At 39.3% G+C, this 21,546-nt stretch overlaps 3 protein-coding genes across 3 annotated transcripts in view; 1 reads left to right on the forward strand and 2 right to left on the reverse strand.

Annotated features, from left to right (window-relative positions):
• Positions 1 to 3,710: 3,710 nt before the first annotated feature.
• mcoln1b (mucolipin 1b) lies at positions 3,711 to 15,106 on the reverse strand. Its single transcript, XM_024272741.2, has 13 exons — positions 14,844 to 15,106; positions 13,695 to 13,933; positions 13,463 to 13,624; positions 12,047 to 12,203; positions 10,091 to 10,172; positions 9,915 to 10,011; positions 9,242 to 9,341; positions 9,066 to 9,172; positions 8,848 to 8,997; positions 8,661 to 8,762; positions 8,464 to 8,586; positions 7,043 to 7,249; positions 3,711 to 5,268 (listed from the first exon to the last, which is right to left on the reverse strand). Exons 1-13 carry the CDS (start codon positions 14,905 to 14,907, stop codon positions 5,137 to 5,139), a joined length of 1,722 nt encoding a protein of 573 aa, XP_024128509.1. The 5' UTR covers positions 14,908 to 15,106; the 3' UTR covers positions 3,711 to 5,136.
• Positions 15,107 to 17,735: 2,629 nt separating this feature from the next.
• trappc5 (trafficking protein particle complex 5) lies at positions 17,736 to 19,754 on the reverse strand. Its single transcript, XM_024272538.2, has 3 exons — positions 19,625 to 19,754; positions 18,648 to 18,920; positions 17,736 to 18,578 (listed from the first exon to the last, which is right to left on the reverse strand). Exons 2-3 carry the CDS (start codon positions 18,915 to 18,917, stop codon positions 18,282 to 18,284), a joined length of 567 nt encoding a protein of 188 aa, XP_024128306.1. The 5' UTR covers positions 18,918 to 18,920; positions 19,625 to 19,754; the 3' UTR covers positions 17,736 to 18,281.
• Positions 19,755 to 21,143: 1,389 nt separating this feature from the next.
• The window catches only part of pglyrp6 (peptidoglycan recognition protein 6), a 5,419-nt gene continuing 5,016 nt past the window's right edge, over positions 21,144 to 21,546 (forward strand). The window contains exon 1 of the mRNA XM_024272536.2: positions 21,144 to 21,279. Coding sequence (XP_024128304.1) covers positions 21,213 to 21,279 — 67 coding nt within the window. The 5' untranslated portion in view covers positions 21,144 to 21,212. The remainder of the gene's footprint in view (positions 21,280 to 21,546) is intronic.

A 21,546-nucleotide genomic window follows, 5' to 3' on the forward strand; every position in this document is an offset into this window, starting at 1 on the left:
TGCCACAATTAGTCGACTAATCGGCTATTAAAATAGTTAACGACTAATTTAATTGACAATTTGTCGCTACTTTATATTATATAGAGTCAGAGTGTAATAAAGTTGAAAGTTAAATTGGTTTTATGCTAGCGTTTTGGACTATTTAGGCATTCATTTAAGATTTTTTAGGCAGTTTAGCTAATATTTCAGCTACATGCTAGCTGTTTTGCCCAAATTAGGCTTTTTTTTTTAGGCTATTTTGAAGTTTAACTAATATTTCATCTGCACGCTAGCTGTATTGGCTACATTAGGCTTTTTCAGTGGCTAATTTGGCATTTAACAAATATTTTAGCTGGCTATCAGCTTCAGCATTTTCAGTAATTAGCTTCAGCATTTCTAGCTATCAATTTCAGCATCTTCAGCCATCTGCACGAGCATCTTCAGCGGCTAAATTCAGCTTACAGCATTCAGTCTAGCATTTTTGTAGGTAATGCTATATACCTAGTTTTTAGTTAGTTTAAAGCTAATGATGGTTAAGATGTCTACTTTACATCCAGTTTGCGCATCACCCTGAACTCAATTGTTTTGTTTGATTTGCCATCTATTAACTGTTTTTCACTAGAAACTAATAATAGATTAACATTTAAGAATAGCCATGGAAAAAAAAAATTATCGTGACAAAATTTGCTTTTATTCAATCTAAAGTGAACGAACACCTAAATGAGGCGAGCAGGGCTTTCATTTGCATGAGGGCAACAAAGGTCATGACCTCCTCTCCATCTACGTCTCACCATGTGGTAATAGAGTGCACGTGCAACACACCCTATCTCATAATTCAGGGCAAGAAATAAGGTTTAAATATGTCAGTTTCCTGAAATGCATATGCCCAAAAGATGATTTCTTTTTACTCCAAAACCAGAGTTTCCTGTGATCCCTTGAATGGCGCATTCAGCAGACAGCGCGCCATGCCAGAATTGAAAGGGCTGAATAGCGAATAGCAGAGGAACTCTTCTCTTTTTTCAGGAACAGCCAATCACCTCTCAGGCTGGGGGATTATTCAAATCAAGGATGATGTCACCTCTTGCAAGTCACCCTACTCTCTTGTCCGAGTTTCTCCCAGTTGTCTGTTGCCCTGCCCCCCCGGGCCCCTGGAGCCCTTTTACTCCACCGTTCAAACCCTTTTCTTTCATTCTCCATGCCTGACTGCACACATCTACACACACATTCATGCGCACACACTTGTGCACCAGTGTGACACCGCATGCCACAAGTTGTCTGCATTGTCTGCCTTCATGCTACTGTTGCATGAAGGCTGCAGAATCCTTCAATGCTCCTTAAACAAACTCTCTTCCAATATTTTATCTATTACGGAAGAAACAGATCTGAAGCTGGAAGACATAGTGGTTGAGAGAAAAAATGATTTAAATCAGGACCTTTGCTGGGTCGTGATTGGACGGCTAGGAGCTTATTTTTGGACGTCTTTTGTCTCTGAGCTCCTCTCCAGAGCACAGCTCTCCATCAGAGACAGTCTGGGTGGGCACGCCGCCTGCCTCTTCATCTGTCTGTCTGTCTGCGGCGCTGCATGCTCAGCTCCCAGCAGCCCTCTGCGCCTGTCTGGATGAGCCAGCCCTTTTGTGTGCTGCTTCGCTGGGGTTGGGATTTATTTTCTTCATCCCAAAACTACATCCACCAGATTTGATTTTGCAGGAGGGCGTTTGCGGGAAAACAAAGCTTATCTCCTGGTTTCTGTTTATCTCTTTTGTCAGATTTCCAGAGGAAGCTTTGTTTGGCTTGTTGGGAGTGACCTCATGGCACTCTGGGATCTCAGAAAAATGATCAGCTTCTGGCAGTTAGGTGCTACCACATTTTGTAAAATCCCACAGACTCAATCTGGTGTTTCAAAAAGGCCCCCCAACGGGGTCAACATGTGCACAGCCTGCAGGTTTGACTGCAACTGTATTCAGGAGAAGAAGGTGTGCAGCGGGGCGTTCAGGGCCCGCCAAATGGAAGCCGACGGACGTATTGGCAAGGTCAGCGGGGAGCAACAAAGAAAGGAAGGTGTTTTTTCACACCGGCGATGGCGAGCCGGAGAGAAGGCAGGAAGGGGCCGGGCTGTGTACCCCGGCACGCAGTTCCCCTGTTATTTATCTCATTGTTTTTTTCCCTCACTGCTCGCTTTCCAGCTGGGGCGGTCACAGCACGAAAGGGACTGGCACTCAGTCAATCCCCCCCACCACAAAAAAAAAAAAAAGCTGGCCTCTGGTCAAGAGTCGGCTACCTTTTCACAAACACTTACACAACACGGGTTAGTTAGCCAGAAATGGGCTCGCTCCTGCTTGGGTTTCGTTTATTCTACCGTGAGGAGTCAGATTACACTCAGGTTTGAATATCGTAGACACACCCATCCCATCAGATCACCACAAGTGGCTTCCTCACAAATATCATCACATTACAGAAGGGTGTGAGGAATCTATTCACATGCAGCTGCAGAGCACAAAACAGGCTCCCTGAAGATCACCAGGTCCCAGCGCTGCATGTCATTAGCATGCAGGAGGCCTCCACACTCACCGACATGCAAACTGCTCACAAGAAAACCTCATTATTGGATCATCATCACACAAAGACGTGTGCTCTTTGAGAGCATGTGGGTCAAATCTGTTTGTAGCGTTAAAATAAAGGGAAATCTGAATGTAGGTTTGTTAATGAGGTCAAACGTAACGAGTCTTTGACCCCAAAGCTGCTGTCTGCAGCAGACTGACCAGCTGCTTGTGAGCATCCTTCAGGATAATGCATGCAGGAGCTTGTCATATCAGACACTGACACCACTCCCACACGCCTGTAAGTGAGCGTGCACTTCCCTTTGTGAGCTCCTATTTGCATAATCATTATTCTGTCTTTTCCATCTCCTCCTCCATTTAGCTTGTTTAGCTGTCTTTGATAATGGGGACTTCAAGGTCAAGTGCTTGGCTCAGCATAGTTAAACTTTAATGTGGTTAATGTTTTAGACTGCCTCCCCAGAGTGCACGTGTCTTTTCCTTCCTGTCCATTTTGCACAGCTTTTCATTGTATTGATTTCCTGTGATTGGTGGGCTGGTGGCAGAAAAAGAAACAAGCTGCCCCCTCTAGTAGTGACTGATGGTGAAACTATGATAAGGTTCCTTTAGTGACCCCGAGCTCAGGATTTTTTTAAAGACCCTCTCTAATGAAAATTGTGTTTTTGACATGTTCTTGTAGCACTTTTTTCATGATGGAGGACATACATGAAGAAAAATAACATTAAAATTGCATTATCAACACCTGTCCCTAGAGGAGCTTTTACAAAAACCATAAATGAAGAATAAAAAGAGAATAGCAGCAATATAAAAAAAACAAATAAACAATGACCAGAGCACAGTGTTATCCTCATACATCTGAAGGCTGATGTTAGGGCACACACTGGACAGTTGATTCAGTACACGTAGAAGAGAAATGGCCCCAGTGAGGTGCCCTGGGGGATTCCGGTTTTACCAGTGGCAGATCTCACATTATCTATTTATTACATATCATCTTGACCTCGCAGGTAAGACCTAAACCATGACATTGCCTGGTGTGAAGTACATAAAGATGCAAAAGTGTTTCTTTTTTAATCTTCTCTTTTGTAAATGATATTTTTGCCAAGAAAGCACAAAATATCTAAATGAACCAAAGCTAAAATTTCACTATGGATATGATTAAAGACAAGCTGAGAAACATTAAAACTTTTAGTGCTTTGATAGTTTATTTAGGTGGATTCTAAAGCTGTACAAACTCAACACATGCTTCCCTTTTAGGTTGTTCTTTGAAATGATGGAGAAAAATCAGAAAAGTGTGAACAAAATCAGGCAAAGGAAGTAGTTCTGTCCATGAACAACATTTCACTGCATCCCTTTATGTACAATAATTTAACTGAAGCTGCACCAGAACATTCCATGAAGAAAAAAATAAATAAAAGATTAAAAAAACAATAATAATAAAATTCCTCTTTTTAGACACAGACTGCTTTAAAGAACACAAAAATGGCAGAAAAAAGACAACATCAAGTAGACACTAGAAGTGTGTTTTTGCCTGAAGGATGCTGGATTGTAGACAAACTCCTACATGTGAGATAAAATAAATAAATTACCCTTTTTAATCTCACCTAAATGTCAGTGAATTACACTAAAGCACAACCAAAATGCAAATACTGGACATTATTTTTAGTATAATTATTCACACAGTATATTAAACCCTAATATCACAAGAACATCCAAAAACATGGAATATTTATAATGTTTTTTTTACAAAAATGTGTTGAGAGTCTAAAATGATTTTTAACTTAAAAGTCTGAAGGTTTGAGCACCGTCCTCAAATAAAAAAACTAAAATTATATTCTGTTTTTCTGCAGAAACAGGCAGTTTTCTGTGTAATTACACTCCAGAATCATGTGCGACTCTCAAACATGAAAGTTTTGTCTTCCAGTACATGGATACTCCCCAACGGGTGCCGGTTAGAATCCTCTCCGCCGGCGCTGCAGCTCATAAATATTAATGACCAAGTAAACAGTTGGCTCCGGGACTCGTCCTTCCGTGTGCAGCCATCATCTCCTTCCAGCCGCGGGATGAGGGGAACAAAGAGGATGAAGAGCCGGCAAATTAAACACAAGAGGAGGAGCGGCCTTGAATGGAAAAGCTGCTCAAGCGAATGCACTCCAGACCTCCAGATAACGCTCTTTTCTCCTGCCGGTCTGACTCTGAAAGCTGTTCTAGGATCAGAGTTCTGTGCATTATTTACATCACTGACAGGCACACGTGAAAAGCTGCACAAACGAGTAAACTAAAGTGTGTATTCACTGACTTGTGTACCCTTACTGGTCACCTGTGCTCCAGCCGTCTGACAACGAAGAAAGACCACATGAATTATTCATACGGTACAAAAGCTGAGGCAGGTAATTGGGCCTTAGACTCCGCCCTCCCGGCACAAATTTAAAGACAAAATTCAAAGACATTGTGGTCCAAGGTCAGTGGGTTAGTTCGCTCCTCAGACGCTCTTTGCTGTCCCTGCTGAGCGCCTGGAAAAGGCAGTCGAAGGCAGCTGTCACTGAAGTGAAAATATGGAGCTTCAAAGACAGCCTCCTCCTCCTCCTCCTCCTCCTCCTCCTCCTCACTCACAGCAGCAGAGGAAGGAGCAGGACGGCCCCTCAGGCCCTCGGAATTTGCCAGAACAGGGCGTGTCCGTGCATTGTGCGATGAATGCGTGCAGATCGGTGATGCGGACCTGCTCCTGCGTCTGAGCCTGAAACAAAGGCAACAAATGACGGATTTCTGCTAGAAAAACCAAGTAAACTCTTGAAGCTGCTCAGAAGGCTAAACCAGGGCTCCCCAAACTACGGCCCACCTCCTTGACCCCACACACTATCAGAAACGCCAATCAAGAACCACACAGACTGAAACTTTTTATTCACCCGTCTGCAGTCTGAACTATGACAGGAGAGGATAGAATATTTATTAGTTTAACAGTGTGAATCCTTTACAGTCATTCACTTTTTCTTTAGTTCTTAATTTTTTTTTCTGTACGGTTTTTGGACGTCCATAGCTATTCAGCTCTTCCAACTATTTTGCTCAATCAGATAGTAAAATATTCAGCTCTTTTTATGCTAGCTTTTCAAATGTTTTGGCAGTTCCTACGGATTTTTAGGCGATTTTGGGGTTTAGCTAATATGGTAAATGGTAAATGGCGTATACTTGTATAGCGCTTTCTACTCTCCGTCGAGGGCCCAAAGTGCTTCACAGTCACAGACCCATTCACCCATTCACCCATTCACACACTGGTGCCGAACACTGGCGCCAACCTCCCACCAGAGGCAATTCGGGGTTCAGTGTCTTGCCCAAGGACACTTCGACACATGGGCGGGCAAGGCGGGAATCGAACCTGCAATCTTCCGATCAGGAAGATTATATTATATACGTATTATAATACAATATTTTAGCCACAAGTTAGCTGTTTTGGCTAATTTTGCAGTTGTCTCAGTTTTTGTTGTATTTTGCTAATATTTTACCCTTATCCTGGCTATTTTGTCTAAATTAGACATTTTACCATTTTTTGGCTAATTTGGCATTTAGCTTATATTTTAGCTACATGCTAGCTGTTTTGGCTAATTTGGGCTTTTTCACCAGTTTTTCTTTTTGGCTAATTAGGCATTTAGCTAGTATTTCAGCTACATGCTAGCTCTTTTGGCTAAGTTAGAATTGTTTTCAGTTTTTTAGCCTAATTTACCATTTCGCTAATATTTAAGCTAGCTATCAGCTTTAGCGTTTTCCGCTATTAGTTTCAGCAGTTTCAGTCATCAATTTCAGCATCTTCAGCTATTAGCACTAGCGTCTTCAGCAGCTACATTCAGATTCAAGCATTCATACTAGCATTATCGCAGGTAATGCTACGTATATATGTCGTTTTTAAAACATTTTAGCATTGTTTTTTTCTGTGAAGATTACAGAAATGAATTATTTAAAAATTTGGCTTTGTGTGGCTTTCTGGAAAACCGTAAATGTTTACATTTAGGCTGAGATTGTTGGGCCCGATCCAAATTCTCCCCTTCCCCTTAGCCCTCCCCCTTCGTTTATCCTTCCATGCTTGCTCCAAATGGAGGGTGATGAAAAAATAGTGTCTAATATTTCGGACGTGACTTTCGTTCAATGACGTCATCAATTAAATGTAAACTGCTGTGGTTCAGAGCGCACCAAAGGGAAGAAAAGAGCTTCTCAGTGCGACACGGTTTACTCTCGCGATAGCAGAATTTGGACCCCTCTGTTTGGAGTATGAAACTTAAAAAATAATAATTCTGGACACAACTTTGACTTTAACTGCCACTCCAAATCAAGGGGGAGGGCTAAGGGGAAGGGAGAAGGGGAGAATTTGGATCGGGCCTTACACTTTTTCTGTTCGCCTACAAACTGACCCCGACCCCCCATCGAAGAAGAAAACAATTATGTGGCCCTCACAAGAAAAAGTTTGGGGACCCCTGGGCCAAACGATCTTGAGGACTCTGAACCCAAGGAGGTGTCAGTACCATGATGGCGTCGTACGCTCCGGTGATGAGAGCGATGAAGAGCGACAGCACCATGTAGATGAAGAGGGAGATGAAGGTGTACAGGTAGACCTGGCTGAAGATCCACACCAGGGTGCTGCTCTGCTCCATCTCAGCAAACGTGACGAACATGTCATCCCCGTTGATCAGCGAGAACAGACACTCCGACACCGTGGACAGGGAGCGGAACTGTGGGCACACAAACCACCTCAGGGATTCAGGACGGAGATGATGACATCCCAACATAACTGCATAACTGTAAACCCCCCAAAAATGAAAGAAAATACCTTTGAATCAATTTTTAAAGTGTTACATTTTCTAAATCAGACATTAGAAAAGCATAATGCTGATGTTTTATTGTCAAGTTACATTTCCTTTTATAATTTCCCACTTGAAAGGGATAAGAGACTTCCACCCAAAGATGTAGCAGGAATTCACTCAAGAATGTACAGTATACCTGTGCTACGAATGACTAAAACATGTGGTGAAAAAGGGAAAACATGAAGTTCTTCTGGGAAGTGTGGGGAGTGTGAATGCTGTAAGCTGATTTGGCCACTGAATGGTTAAAAACGCTGAAGATGATAGCTGAAAATGGTGAAGCTGATAGCAAGCTAAAATATAAGCTAAATGCCAAATTAGCCTAAAAAAAGAAATTTAGGTTAGCCAAAACAGCTAGCATGTAGCTGAATAAATAACTTAACTTCAAAATAGCCTAAAAAAATGAAAAAAAAAACGAAATTAGTCAAAACAGCTAGCATGTAAATATTAACCTAACTTCAAAGCAACCTAAAAAACAATTAAAAAAACTAAATTTTCCCAAACAGCTAGTAAATAAATATTAGTCTAACTTCAGAGCAGCCTATAAAACTGAAAAAAGCCTAAATTAGCCAAAACAGCTAGTATGTAGCTGAAATATTAGCTATCTATAAATAGCCTAAAAAAAATCGAGGTAAATGCCAAAATAGTCCAAAAAGTTAGCAGAATGCCAATTTTAAAGACTTTAAAACTGTAATTTTTTAAACATAATTATGAATAATAAAAAGGCAAGAATAATATTCCAGAATAAATCAACTAAAACCTTAAATAACTTTCAATATTTTACTCTCCACAAAGATATAGTTTATCAAAATTATACCAGTTAGAAATAAGCGCAAGATAAAATTGGGTCATTAATAACAATAAAATAAAATGATCTGAAGGGCTAGATCCGGCCCCCAGGGCTTGATCTAGACACGTGATCTATTCCAAATGGTATTTTTTTCATTTGATCCTGATTCACAACAATTTGAATGAAGACATACTCAGAAAAACAATTTTAAACCTAATTCTCTGCATATATCTTCCATCTTGGAAGACAAAAACACACTAAAAACCAAAAAACATCTTTTTTATCAGAGCAGTACCTTTGTGTGATACGGGCCGAGCACAATCCACCCACAGAAGCAGTATCCTAAATAAATGGCGGCCACGCAGCAGCAGAAGCGGATGACGTTGGGGAAGGCGGCCCGCAGAGTCACAATCAAGATCTGAGATCAAACACACACATGGGATGTGATTCAAGGTTGTCTCTACAACCAAACCGAATGAGGGCTCATCATACGTTGTACTTCTGGAAGAAGCTGAGGTAGCGGATGACTCCCACCCACACCAGCAGGGTGGAGGTTCCCAGCAGAATCCCACACACGTCATAGGAGGACAGAGTCTACAACCCAGAAACAACACAAAAACAGACGCTCATTTCTGTGTACATTTAGGAAGCAGCCTCTCCCACTAGCAGTGCTGGGTACCTTAGACTCTATCCCAATCTTGATGAAGCTCCCGACGATGGTGAACATGTCGCTGACGATCAGCAGGATGTACCAGCCGTTGATGAACTCCATCCTGTCCCCCCAGCTCACGCTGCGAGCCAGCTTGTGCTTGAAGAACTGCACATACTCCTGGATGGGGAGAGGAAGCTGATGATCAGACGCTCCAAACGGAGGAGATTTGGATCAGCCTCGCTCACGTGCTGAAGGAGGATTCCTCTGAGGATGGAGCGGCCGCACAGCAGCAGGGACAACACGCACACGAGCACCACCAGGCAGTCAAAGAACTCCCGCGCGTAGCTTTCCGCTGGCAGGAGGACAGGAGACAGGGATCAACGAAACATGACGGAATTGATCCGGCTCCCACACCACTCACCGTGTCCGGACACGTTGGGGTCTTTACACTCCTGGATGGTGGCCAGGTTGTGGAGACTGATCCTAACTTTGCCGCTGTGTGCTTTATTGTCCATGAGAATCTAACAAAAAACACACACACACATACAAACAAGTAAAATTAGTGCTATAAATTAGTTACAAAGCCAGACTTGAGCTTTCAAAGTAAAAGTTTTGCTGAAAACATACTGTTTCTATAAATATAAAGTTTTAATTTAAGGCTGTTATCTTTAAAAATAAAAAATTCTCTGGGATTTCTACAGTTTATCTTTACTGTTTTTATCACATTGTACAGTCTCCTTTATTGTTTTGGAAAGCACTTTCAAAATAAAATGTAATATTCTTATGGTAAATGCTGTAAATTGACTTTTTCATTAGCATTCTTTTCATCATAGAATGAAATAAATCTAGTAGTTGGCTTGTGTTTACATCTAAACACTTTGGTTGTAAGTATTTTAGATTCTTTTAGATTCTATATATTTAATTTTTGTAGAAGGTATTGATCTGTAGAATCTATTATTCTTGAGGTTTTTTTCTTTCCTTACTTTATTACAATAAATGAGGCCTAAATGTTTGACAGATTTCCTTTGATTATATAAGTTTCTGCAACATTTTCTGCAGCAGAAGAGGTTTTCATAACAGGAAACGGGACTCACGGTGATGGCGAAGGTGTAGCAGTCTGGGATTTCATTGTTGAGGACGGTCTGAACGTTGATGGCCTTCAGCTGGAAGTCGATGGTTACATTGATCAGCCTGGAGGAGCATGAACGCAGCAGATGAGCTCCAGGATTCACCGTGAAACCTCAGAGGAACGTTTCAGACCAAACCTAACCTGGAAAACTGAAGGGTGTAGTTCTGGATGTCGCCATTTTCCGGAGTGGAATCTTCTGTGGCCGGATTCACTCCAAGGCAATCTGGAACACAAGAAAACCAGAGAATATTCCAGAGGGAAGTGAAACACGCCGCATGAGGAAGTAATGCTTCATGTGATTCCTGCATCACATCGTCCTTGAAACGTAGAATCGCTTTCCTTCGACATCTAAAAACTATTTTGGAGCTGAGCATCTCTGCCAAACCAGCAGGTGCACGCAAATATTTCCATTCCCAAAATGACACACTGCTTCTAAAAAAATGCTAAAAATAAACACGACGGTTGAGATGTTTCAAGTTCAGTCAGAGATCAATCTGATCCCACTAGGATTTCAAAACGTGTTTTTTGGTGTTTTTAACATGTTCTTGTAGTAATTTTCAGATTATGGAGCACATATATAAAGACAATTAAGGTTAAAGCTGCATTTCTGAGTATTTCTTTATTTAAATTGTTGTGAATCAGGAGCAAAAAGGAAGTTTGAAAAAGATTGTATTTGTGATGTCACAAACATGCTGAGCATTCCACAAGCTCTCAGCTCCATTCCGATACATCCAGTTATAGACAATCGATCCATGAACGTCTTTGTTTTGGATGTGAGAGGCTGTAAGCAACCAGGAGAGAGTGTAAACAGATGGGTGACTGGAAAGGGGGCGGGGTTACTCCATGTCAGCAGGCCCACAAGTCTAAGGCAAATTTTTAATAAAACTCCTGCTGCTCTGCAGAAACGATGTCCAACAACAGTGTTTTTCAAGCAGTGTGCCGTGGGAGTTTGTCAGGTGTTCCGTGGGAAATTGTTAATTTTCCCTGACCTAAAAACATTTATCATCACCAGGATATCAGCTCTGTGTTCATCCCAAAAGACCCAGATAAAACAGAGTAGTGAGAAATATGAAATATCATAAAATACTGTTTTTCCTTGTGTTTATTTGATTCTATTAGAGACATTTTTGATAAAAGGACGGTCCTGCGATGCAGCCGATAGTTGTTTTTGAGAAGTCCCGCTCCTTAATCTCTCTCCACCAATCATTTTTGGAGGTTTGAGCAATACGTCATCCGTCTAACCTATCAGACATGGTTAATGTCTTTACTTCCTGGTTGGCTTAAAGTTTCTCCCAACAAAAATAGCAGCTCAAGATCATGTTTTGCTGTGTTACTTCCTGCCGGATAAAATAATAAAAGTTAAAGACGTGAGTCTGTCCAGCTTCGGTCCCACCAATAACACTACATCTCCCATGATGCATCGCGTTAAAGTGACAGCATCTCTCACTGCACCGCTGGTAACTGTCATGAAACAAAACAAACACAAATTTGAAGTCAAGTTTAAAGAAAAGTAATAAGAATCAGGATTTTGGTTAAATTGACAACAGACACATTTAAACTAAATTGAAAAGAATTGATTCAATCGGAAAAAAGTTTTTTTTTTATTAAAGTTAAACTTATCAAGCATTTTATCATTATATAATTGTTCAAAAATCGCAGTTGCTAAACAACATAAACCATTTTAATAGATAAATCACTATTAAGAAAAAAAATATTGTTTTTATTTGTTTTTCTTTTTGTTTTTTTGTGGTTACATGTTTTTGCATTGTAATAAACTAGAGGGGAAACAACCTGGGTAAACTTTAAACTAATTTAGTTGAAAATTCCTATTGACGACTATCACAGCTTTTAGGAAAAACAGCTGCAACTTCAAGGTTTTTGTGCCTCAGTTAATACAGTAAAATGCATGTGAGATTGTGCAGTGACGGCTCACCATAACAGACTACAGAGTTTTCCTTTGTTTACACTTTTGGTTATTGGTGTGTGTAACTCGGCTCAAAAAGGTTGAAAAACCCTGTCCTACAAAACGACACAGGTTTCCGATTTTTGCTAAAAAGATCCCAAATACTCAGTGACATTTGATAAAAATGTTCCGACCTGTGAGAACATGTGGGTCAATGTCAAAGGTGTCGTTGACCGGCTCGATGCTGCCTCTCCTGAAGTAGCGCTGGCAGAGGGAGAGGGCGCGGCCTTTCACACCGACTCCCATCACATATGCGTAACGCCCCAGAGCGATCTGCGGCAGCGTCAAGTACTGAACAAAACAATCAGAGATCAGCTGAAGCAGGAGTGTCAAACTCAATCGCAGAAGGGGCCAAAATCCAAAACACAATTAGGTTGCGGACAAACAGGATAAACATTTATTCAACACTCTAAAACTACATTTTTAAACCTTCAACACCGTAACTTTTTAACATAATTATGAACTGGATATATAGCATTACCTGTGATAATGCTAGTGTGAATGCTGTAAGTTGAATTTAGCATGTAGCTGAAATATTATCTAAATTTCAAAATTGCCTAAAAAAACTTTTTAAAATCCTAAATTAGCCAAAACAGCTAGAATGTAGCTGAAATATTTGCTAAAACAGCCTAAAAAACTACTAGCATGTAGCTAAAAAAAAGTAGCCTAACTTCTAAATACCCTATAAAACTGAAAAAAGCCTAAATTAGCCAAAACAGCAAGAATGTAGCTGAAATATTAGCTAAAATAGCCTAAACAACAACAAAAAAAAGTTTAAATTAGCAAAAACAACTAGCATGTAGCTAAAAAAAAGTACCCTAACTTTAAAATAGCCTATAAAACTTGAAAAAATGCCTAAATTAGCCAAAAAAGCTAGCGCATAAAAATTAGCCTTACTTCAAAACAGCCTAAAAAACGTTTAAAAAGCTTAAATTTGCCAAAACAGCCAGCATTTAACTGAAATATTAGCTAAACTCCAAATCAGCTTAAAAAACAAAAAAATGGATAAAATAGCCAAAACAGGTAGCATGTAGCAAAAATATTAGCTACACTCCAAAATAGCTGAAAAAACTGAAAACAAAGCCTAAATTAGCCAAAACAGCTAGCATGTTCATATTAGCTAAACTCCAAAACAGCCTCAGAAACAAAAAAAGAACATACGTTAGCCAAAACCTCTAGCATGTAGCTGAAATATTAGCTAAACTCCAAAATAACCTAAAAAAATCTTTTAGTAAATGCCAAAATAGTCCAAAAAGCTGGCAGCATGCAAATTTTTTAAAACTTTAAAATGGTAACTTTTTAACATAATTATGAATAATAAAAAGGCAGAAATATTATTTCAATATTTTACTCTCCATAAAAATATATTTTGTCAAAATTGCACAAGTTAGAAATGAGCGCAAGATAACATCGGGTCATCAATAAAGTAAAATGATCTGGAGGGCCAGATAGAATTACCCAGAGGGCCGGATCCGGCCCCCGGGCCTTTACTTTGACACGTGAGCTAAAGAAAACTCATTTCTTCCACCATGAACGACATGCAGACGTACCCGCTCTAAGGTGTAGTTGATGTGGCTGTAGAGCTCGGCCTGCGTGTGCACAGCCTGAGGGGCGTTGTCCTGGTAACCCTTCAGGAAGAGGTGCTTAAAGGCGGCTGTGTTTTCCTCTTTGAAGGTCACCACCATCTGGTTGCTCAGGCCAAACAGCACCAGCTAAGAACCGAAGCAGAAAAAAAGTTAAACATATCCCTCGCCACCCTTAAAGTGACGGAGCTCCACCCACCTGTACCGTCACGGTGATGATTTTCAGCAGCTGCAGGCCCAGTTTGAACGGCTTGCGGCCCTTAGCGTGATATTTGTCACACGGACTCATGAAGAAGTACTTGAGCTTCCTCCTCAGAGCCTCCTCCTCCTCTTCCTCATCTTGTAGATGCTGGTGGAGGCTGCTGGGACGGGGGCTCCCACTTTTACACGGATCCCGGGACCCATAGGTGGTTGGAGAGGAGAGCAACCGATCTTTCTCTGGGAAAAAAAATGGATTTCAATCATTTCTGAATCAGCAAATATAAAAGTGTAGGGCAGAAATGAACATATTTTTCAAAGTAAAAGCATCAGTGTGAGCATGCTGTGCTAATTTAGAGGCTAGATCAGCATCTAAAGAGATGTTACCATGGCAGCAGGATAAAAAAGTGAAATCTGACTCTGTCGTCATGGTAATGGATGCTTGTTCTGTTTGTTTTTTATACACCTCTATATGCTATATGAGCTGCTTTGTATGTGTTATATTTATTTATAGAAATATAACGCAAGGTAGGATAATGAGATTTAAATAAATATATTCACAGTACATGTTGCTTTGTAGTAAATTTTGCCCAGAAAGTTGTTTTTTCTTTAGTCTTTAGAGCCAGCACGCATTTGTTTTCTTTTAGACTTTTTTGTTTTGTTTAATTGAAATAAATCAATTCCACATTTAGTAAAGTAATTTTAAACAACTGTAGTCCTGGGACTAATGTATCTGCACCTCACTGGTTACTTTAACTAGAGCTGTATTCACCTGCTCTGTTTTTATTTACACTATTTTCTATCAGGCATCAATAACACGTTTATTTATAATAGTCCTAAGCAAGGAGATCTACGCTTTTGGTAAGGTTGATCCTCTATTATAACAGAGAAATAGCATATTTTTTCTAATAATTATTGAAATAGTAAAATAACTGCCTTTTTAACTTGGGTAATCAGTAGTGTTCTCTTGACATTTTTAGTAAGGATGAAAAAATATGTATTCATTGTTTCCCTTTATTTCTAGTTTGATTCATTAGTGCGTAAAACCCACCAAAAGAACGTTTTTTTCCCTCTAAATATATCAAAATATTGTTTTGCCTCAAAGCCAGAACCAGAACCTCAGATACAGCCCAGTGCTGCGTTCACTGACCTGAGCTCTCGTCCTGGATGCAGGTGTAGCTCGAAGACGCCATAGCGGGGCTGAACGGGGACATTACCGGGACCGAAACCGGGGAAAAGACGAGTTCATCTTCCAAAAGCGCCCAGTGGGAGTAAAATAATCAAGATACAATAAAAAGATGCGCTCTAGGTGTCGCAGTGGAGAGCTAAACGTTCAGGTAAACACTGCAGCTTCCTCAAAGCCACGTGACTTCATCACGTGACCAGTCTGATCCTGACACACTGCGGAAGTCTGTGATTCATCCAGAGGAAATGTCTCAGGAGAATAAATAAATATAAAACACTAAAAAAAACTCATTGGACACACTTTTGAACTCACGCAGTGTTTACATATTTATTTTACATTTTTTACTCTCCACAATACTTGTTTCACCTTCAAATAATACGGATTTATGTACATCAATTTGTTTATTTTACTTAAAAAAATATGAATGTCATTTTTTTTTTACTTTTTCAGTGGAATATGGGAGGTGTCAGAGGAAAAAGGGGCTGAACAAGTTAAATATTTTCAGTCAATTATATATTTTTAAGTGTGTTGCACTGTGTGCTACTTTTGAAAAATGGTTTATTAGTTGATAGTTTAATTGGTTGACTAATTGACTGAAGATTCATTAATATGCTCTTGATTTACTCTCAAATTCTGCTGTTTTAAGACATTTTGGTGTCATAATGCCCATACCTACACATGCTATCGCCTATTCTTGTTTAACACTTTCATGTCTGTTTACAGAGTCAAGTATTTGATGGTTCATTTCTAGGGGAGACATGGAGGTTCATTTCTTTTAAGTGTCAAACTCGAATCGCACAGGAGGCCAAAACCCAAAACACACAGTAAGATGCGGGTCAAACAGAAAAAACATTTATTAGATACATAAAAAAACAAAATTGTTTTAAAACATAAATTTTGTTACATTAATATGAATAAAAACAGACAGAAATATTCATCCAGAGGTCCAAAAGGAAATGCAGAGGGGAACGAGCCTTTTCTGTCTGTGCTCCAAAGCTCTGGAACGCTTTGCCACTAAATATTAGACAAGCCACTTCCCTGTCCATTTTTAAAACTAGACTGAAGACTCATTTTTATAGCCAGGCTTTTATTCACATATGAGATGTTGCTCTGATTTTACTTTCAAATTTTATTGTGTGTTTTTTACCTTCTGTGTTTTCTTTTATCATGTTCTTACCTTTTATTATGTTGTTTTTATCTTTATTCACTTATTTTATTACATTTGTTTTTTTACGCTTTTTAGTTTTTAATGTTCAGCGCTTTGTTTCAATTTTCAAATTGTGTTAAAGTGCTTTATAAATAAAGATGATGATGATGATCCAGAATAAATCAACCTAAACCTTAAATAACTTTCAATATCATTAAGAAAATAAAATGATTTGTGGGGCCGGTTATAAATAAACCGAGGGCCGGATCCGGCCCCTGGGCCTGACTTTTTACACCTCTTTTAAGTGAACAAATGAAAGATTTATGTTTATTCAAGACAACGTTGTTTGTTGTATTATGTTGTGTTAATGGTCTGATAAGCCAGAATCTAATGTACCTTTAGGTCAGTTTCATGTTTTTATTATTAAATTATTGAATTTGATGGATTTTCTTGTCTAATTTTTGCTCTTACATATATATTTTTTTGTTCATTGGCCCCTTTAATGGACTTTGTAATTTGAGAAATGTGAATCATATTTGGGGTAAATAAAATTCCATATTTTTTACGGTTCTTCAACCTGTGACACTTTCTAAAACCATAGATCCATATCAGCCTCTTTCTGAGGTGTTTTCCATCTTGACTATTGGACTTCCAGCCTAAACTCAACACAGATTTTTGTGTACATCATGTCTCTTGCTTGGTCGTGGCGTTCCATGCTCTTCCTGCCATCCTACTCCACACTGTAATGTGGCTCATTCCAGCTTCAGCCACAGTCAGGATCAACTTCTATCTGCTGGTGATAACATTCATGACACTTCTTGGTCCTCATCCTCAGATTTCTGCGGTTTTCACTGAGCACGCTATCACTTGGAGCCATCTTCCTGATATTTCTGAATTTCTGTTTCCACATGTGATAACTTGAATTAAGATCTTTGTCTTTGTTGGTTTCTGGTATTTGGTGTATTTCTGCTTATTTGTACTTTTTTTGTATCACCTGGCATTTACAATAAAAATACTTAGAAGGAAAACTCCTGGATCTTTGATTTTCATCTTGGAAAGCTGCTCTGGCGCCCGCTTGTCTTCAATCTCCCATCTGCTTCATGTACAGTCTCAGGGTGCTGGTTTGGAGATGAATTCTTTATAAGAATCTTCCTTGACAGGGTGACTTTTATCTGCTAGTTTGGCAGTTTCTTATGCCAGCAGGATTTCTTCTGATGACCAGATATTGATAGGTCAGTTCTTGCCATTAAGACGTCCTCTCAGGACTTGCTTTAGTCTCAGTGTTTCTTTTAATACAAATGTTTTATACTTCGCTGCAACTGCTTTATAAAATAACTGTATAGAAATGTTGTTCAGCAAATTCTTTAATATCATAGTTTTCTAATGTTTCTTGTTTATGGTAGCTAATCTGTTCTCCAGTTTTTACGTAATTTTACTTAAATTAAAATCAGCTGATATGAATCAGCTCAACCGTTCATTTTCAAAGCATGGATTTAGTTTAAACTTTGATTTTTCCCCTTCTTTAATTTTACATATTGTGTTTTATGACTCAGTTGTCAGGTGTTTTTTAAATTTAATATACAGAAAAGCATCATCAGCTACACAGCAAGTCAAAATCATGATCCTTCCACCGCTGTGCCTTTCAGTTAGTGTAAAGCCTTTTGAAGAATTGTCAGTATTTCATACATTATTTTGAAGGAATGGGAAACTTTTAACATTGACAAGTAGTAAAAGTATTTTATTCCAGGAACAAAAACTAGAACATAAGTCATGCTTCACATTCACAAAAAAATAGCTGAAATGGAATGAAATCGAAAAATAAGTCTGGATGTCAAAAAAACAAACAAAAAACAACATCTTACTGAATTGAAATAAAGGGCATAAACATCTAACCAGATAAATCAGAGCCCCTTACTTTGTTTGGAAGATCTCATGTTTTTTTTTCTTCCAATTTTTAACCAATTAGAGAAAATAGAAGGTTTGAAAAATATTTGTGGTTTATATTAAATCCTGGATGTCCAAAATGTTGCGGCGTTTTTATTATAAAGCTTATATTGAACAGAACAGGTGGGACTTTTTAAGAGCTAATGTCACCATAGAAGGTAAACCAGGTATATGAGTTTCAGTGAAGCACCGTCATCCATCCATCCATTAATTTTCAGAGTAAACCTGTTTCAGACACACACCATAAATAATCTGACTGGACCTGAAGGTTTCCCCTCATTCAGCTCATCACACTCACCGTGGAGTCACTCTTATCTGCCATCCAAAGCCTTGTCTCTGACTATAACAGACTCATTAAACTTGATCATCAGGGTGGTGCCTTTGTGCCAGTGAGCAGTGACTTTAGCGGGGAAGCCACTGTGTGTGAGGATGGCCTCCACGATGCCCGCCGTGAAGGCAGCACAGTTCAAGCTGCTGTTCTCCTTAGGAACCGAGATGTACGTGTTGATGAGTGGATCCTTCTCAATGATGTAGTAAGTCTTGTCGTCATCGTTGGCTTGCTCCAGCTTATCCGCCTCTTTACCAAACAGGGACCTCCAGACGTTAACCTGAGACAAAGACACCTCGTAACGCTCTCTGACGAAATCAAATCCAGCTGAAAGTGAAATCCTGCTCACCTTAATGAAGAGCAGCATGTTGAGGACTTTGGTTTCCCTCTTCCCGTTCTTCTCTCTCAGCACCAGGACGTCCAGCATGCTGGCTCCCACACTTTGACCCATCTCAGAGAGCCGTGTCTGCAGCTCGGATACGGAGTACACTCGGCTCTGACAGTACTGGACCATCTCTGAGAAGAGGAGCGCAAAGGCGCTCAGGCTCACTTCAGTCTTGGGTCGGGTCAGGGGTCGCTCCAGGATGGTGGATTTCCCTCGAGTAAACCGTGTGTCCATTTTCTGTAGAGGGGGAGGAAATTAAATCAGTTTATTTTAATATTAATATTTATTTAGATTCAATATGATTAATTTACTGCAAAAACAACATTTACTATGTTAACTGCTTTTATTAATTAGCTACAACACTTTTCTAAAGCAAAACGATCAATATAGTTGCATCTTCAGAAAAATCTGATTCAAATATGACAACAAAAACATTGCTAAATACAGGATGAGATGCAAACACCTGATTATGTTCAGATTTTACAATTAAACACATACAAATACATAGTAATAATTTGGCTTGCGAGTATTAGTGAGTCATTTAAATGTCTAAAAAATAAAACGACGACAAGTTTTAAAATGTTTAAATGGGCTGTCGGCTCATGGATGAAGGCTGCTGGGAACTGTCCCTTCGGAAAGTATCACAGTCCGCCTGTTTTATCGGCTTTTTGGGCCTTGTCAACTCGTGTTAAACTTCTCTCGAACGTTTCAATCAAAAAAAGTCAATTTATCCAATTTCACATATGAAAACAATCAGATGATCGTAGGCGACAGCTAGCTAGCTACAAATGTTAGCTCGGTTCCTCCAGCTCCCGAAAGGCTGAAAACACAAAGCACAAACGCCCACTATTCACGGCACGCGCTATAAAAAATATTTTTAAACAAGTAAAACACATTTTTGTATAAACATACTTTCAAAAACACGCCGTCTTAAAGCTTACCTGCTTCAATCTAGCTTTTAGTTGGATTTCCTCCTGCGTTTCCTGACGGATGTTAATATTTATCGATTGTTGATGTCGCCCCCTAGTGGAGCGGAGTCCTCATGGAAAATTGTGATTTTCCTTTTCTATTATTTTAATCCAATAGTTGCAGTTATTAAGAGCTTATTTAAAAGTTTTGTGATTGCTATTAAATTTATATATTTAATTTATGTCTATATGAAAGAGTTTCTTCATTATTAAAGATACCAAACCATTTGCATCGGAAAAAGTAAGCTGCAAGCACACATTTAATCAAACATTTTACTTAGAAGGACGAAAAAGCACAAGTGTGAAGTGTACAGCATTCACACTAGCATTATCACAGTTTTTTTTTTGGCATTTACTAAAACATTTTTAGGCTAATTTGGAGTTTTGCTAATATTTCAGCTACATGCCAGCTGTTTTGACTTATTAAGGCTTTGAAAAAATTAGACTGTTTTGGAGTTAGGCTAATGTTTACAAGCTAGATGTTTTGGCTAATTTAGGCTTTTTCAGTTTTTTGGCCGTTTTGAAGTTTAGACATTTTTACAGCTACATGCTATCTATTTTAGCTAACCTAAGTTTCTATTTCTTTTTTGTTTTTCGTTTTTTAGGCTGTTTTGCCATTTAACTAATATTTTAGCTGGCTATCAGCTTCAGTGATTTCAGATATCAGCATCAGTGTTTTTAGCTATTAATTTCAGCATCTTCACGGGCCAAATTAAGTTTACAGCATTCACACCAGCATTATCACAGGTAATGCTATATATCTAGTTCATAATTATGTTAAAGTCTTAAAAATGTAGTTTTAGAGTGTTTAATAAATGTTTATCCTGTCCGGCCCGTGACCTGAAGTGTGTTTTGGATTTTAGCCCCTTGTGCGATTGAGTTTGACAGCCCTGCCTTACATTGTACTTTACACTAAACTGTTCCATCTCCCTAACATATTTTTAGTTTTATGTTTCTTCCCCATATGAACTTCCTGTTAAGAGATATTACAGTAGTGTGGCCTTTCCTCCCTGCATGCTTTACCTTCTGCAGTGGGTTTTCCAAGTCACATACAAAGTACATCCTCATGGGTTCTGACTGCAACACGCTTTGTGGGACTTTTAGTCTTTGCACACAACAACGTCTGCATGAATGTGCAGAGTAACATTCTGTACCTACCAGTGTGGAAGTCTTCAGTTTGCATAAGTCATATAGTTTTTGGATTTCCTCATTTCTGCAGCCTGTTTGTACATATTCGGATTATTGTGTAGCCCAGAAGAGTGTCCCTGAGTTGCAAAGTTGATGCCAGCTTTCTCTCCCAGGCTGTCAAATTTGATTAGTGCTGACACAGACATGTCTGGGTATTTACAGAAGTCCGGAATTTCTTGAAAATGTCTGCCACTGAGGAAGACCTTGAGTTCTCGTGTGGCAGGTGCCTGCTTCCCACATGGCTCAGGCGGGTGCACACAGATGAGAAGCAGGCGTGGCCGTGCGCGGGCTTTACATAACCACATAAACGTCTATAAATGAGAGGAGAAAGACTGGCGCTCGCACTTGGAGCTGAATATCTCCACCGATCAGGATGGAGCAAGGCTGCTGGAAACTCACCCTGGCTGTTCTGGTGCTGTTGGTCAGCACTCATGCAGACGGTAATCCTACTCTAGATTAACATCAGGATTCAAAATCGATAAATTGAGATTTCCATCTTTTTTGTGTTCTATGAGCTTTGTTTATTACTCAGAAAAAAATACATTAAAGTCCAAACAGATTAAAATCCAAATTTGTGTAAATTACACTTTATTTTTAAAATGTTTTTATTTTACTTATTAAAAGGGAGATAAAAAAGTGTTTTCTAATTCTACAAGATTTATTTTGAAAGAGTGTCAATTTTACAACAAATAACTAATGAACAACAC

Source organism: Oryzias melastigma, linkage group LG8 (genome assembly GCF_002922805.2).
Source record: "Oryzias melastigma strain HK-1 linkage group LG8, ASM292280v2, whole genome shotgun sequence".
NCBI classification, from domain to species: domain Eukaryota; kingdom Metazoa; phylum Chordata; class Actinopteri; order Beloniformes; family Adrianichthyidae; genus Oryzias; species Oryzias melastigma.

What these genes read in the sequence shown, in the direction of transcription:
- mcoln1b (XM_024272741.2), bottom strand. Translation starts at nt 14,907, where the DNA reads ATGTCCCCGTTCAGCCCCGCTATGGCGTCTTCGAGCTACACCTGCATC. An exon ending in CCCCAACGTGTCCGGACACG is followed by an intron (nt 9,173 to 9,241) that starts GTGAGTGGTGTG and finishes TCCTCCTGCCAG; the next exon opens with CGGAAAGCTACGCGCGGGAG. An exon ending in TCGGCCCGTATCACACAAAG is followed by an intron (nt 7,250 to 8,463) that starts GTACTGCTCTGA and finishes GTGTGCCCACAG; the next exon opens with TTCCGCTCCCTGTCCACGGT.
- trappc5 (XM_024272538.2), bottom strand. Translation starts at nt 18,917, where the DNA reads ATGGACACACGGTTTACTCGAGGGAAATCCACCATCCTGGAGCGACCC. An exon ending in ACATGCTGCTCTTCATTAAG is followed by an intron (nt 18,579 to 18,647) that starts GTGAGCAGGATT and finishes TCTTTGTCTCAG; the next exon opens with GTTAACGTCTGGAGGTCCCT.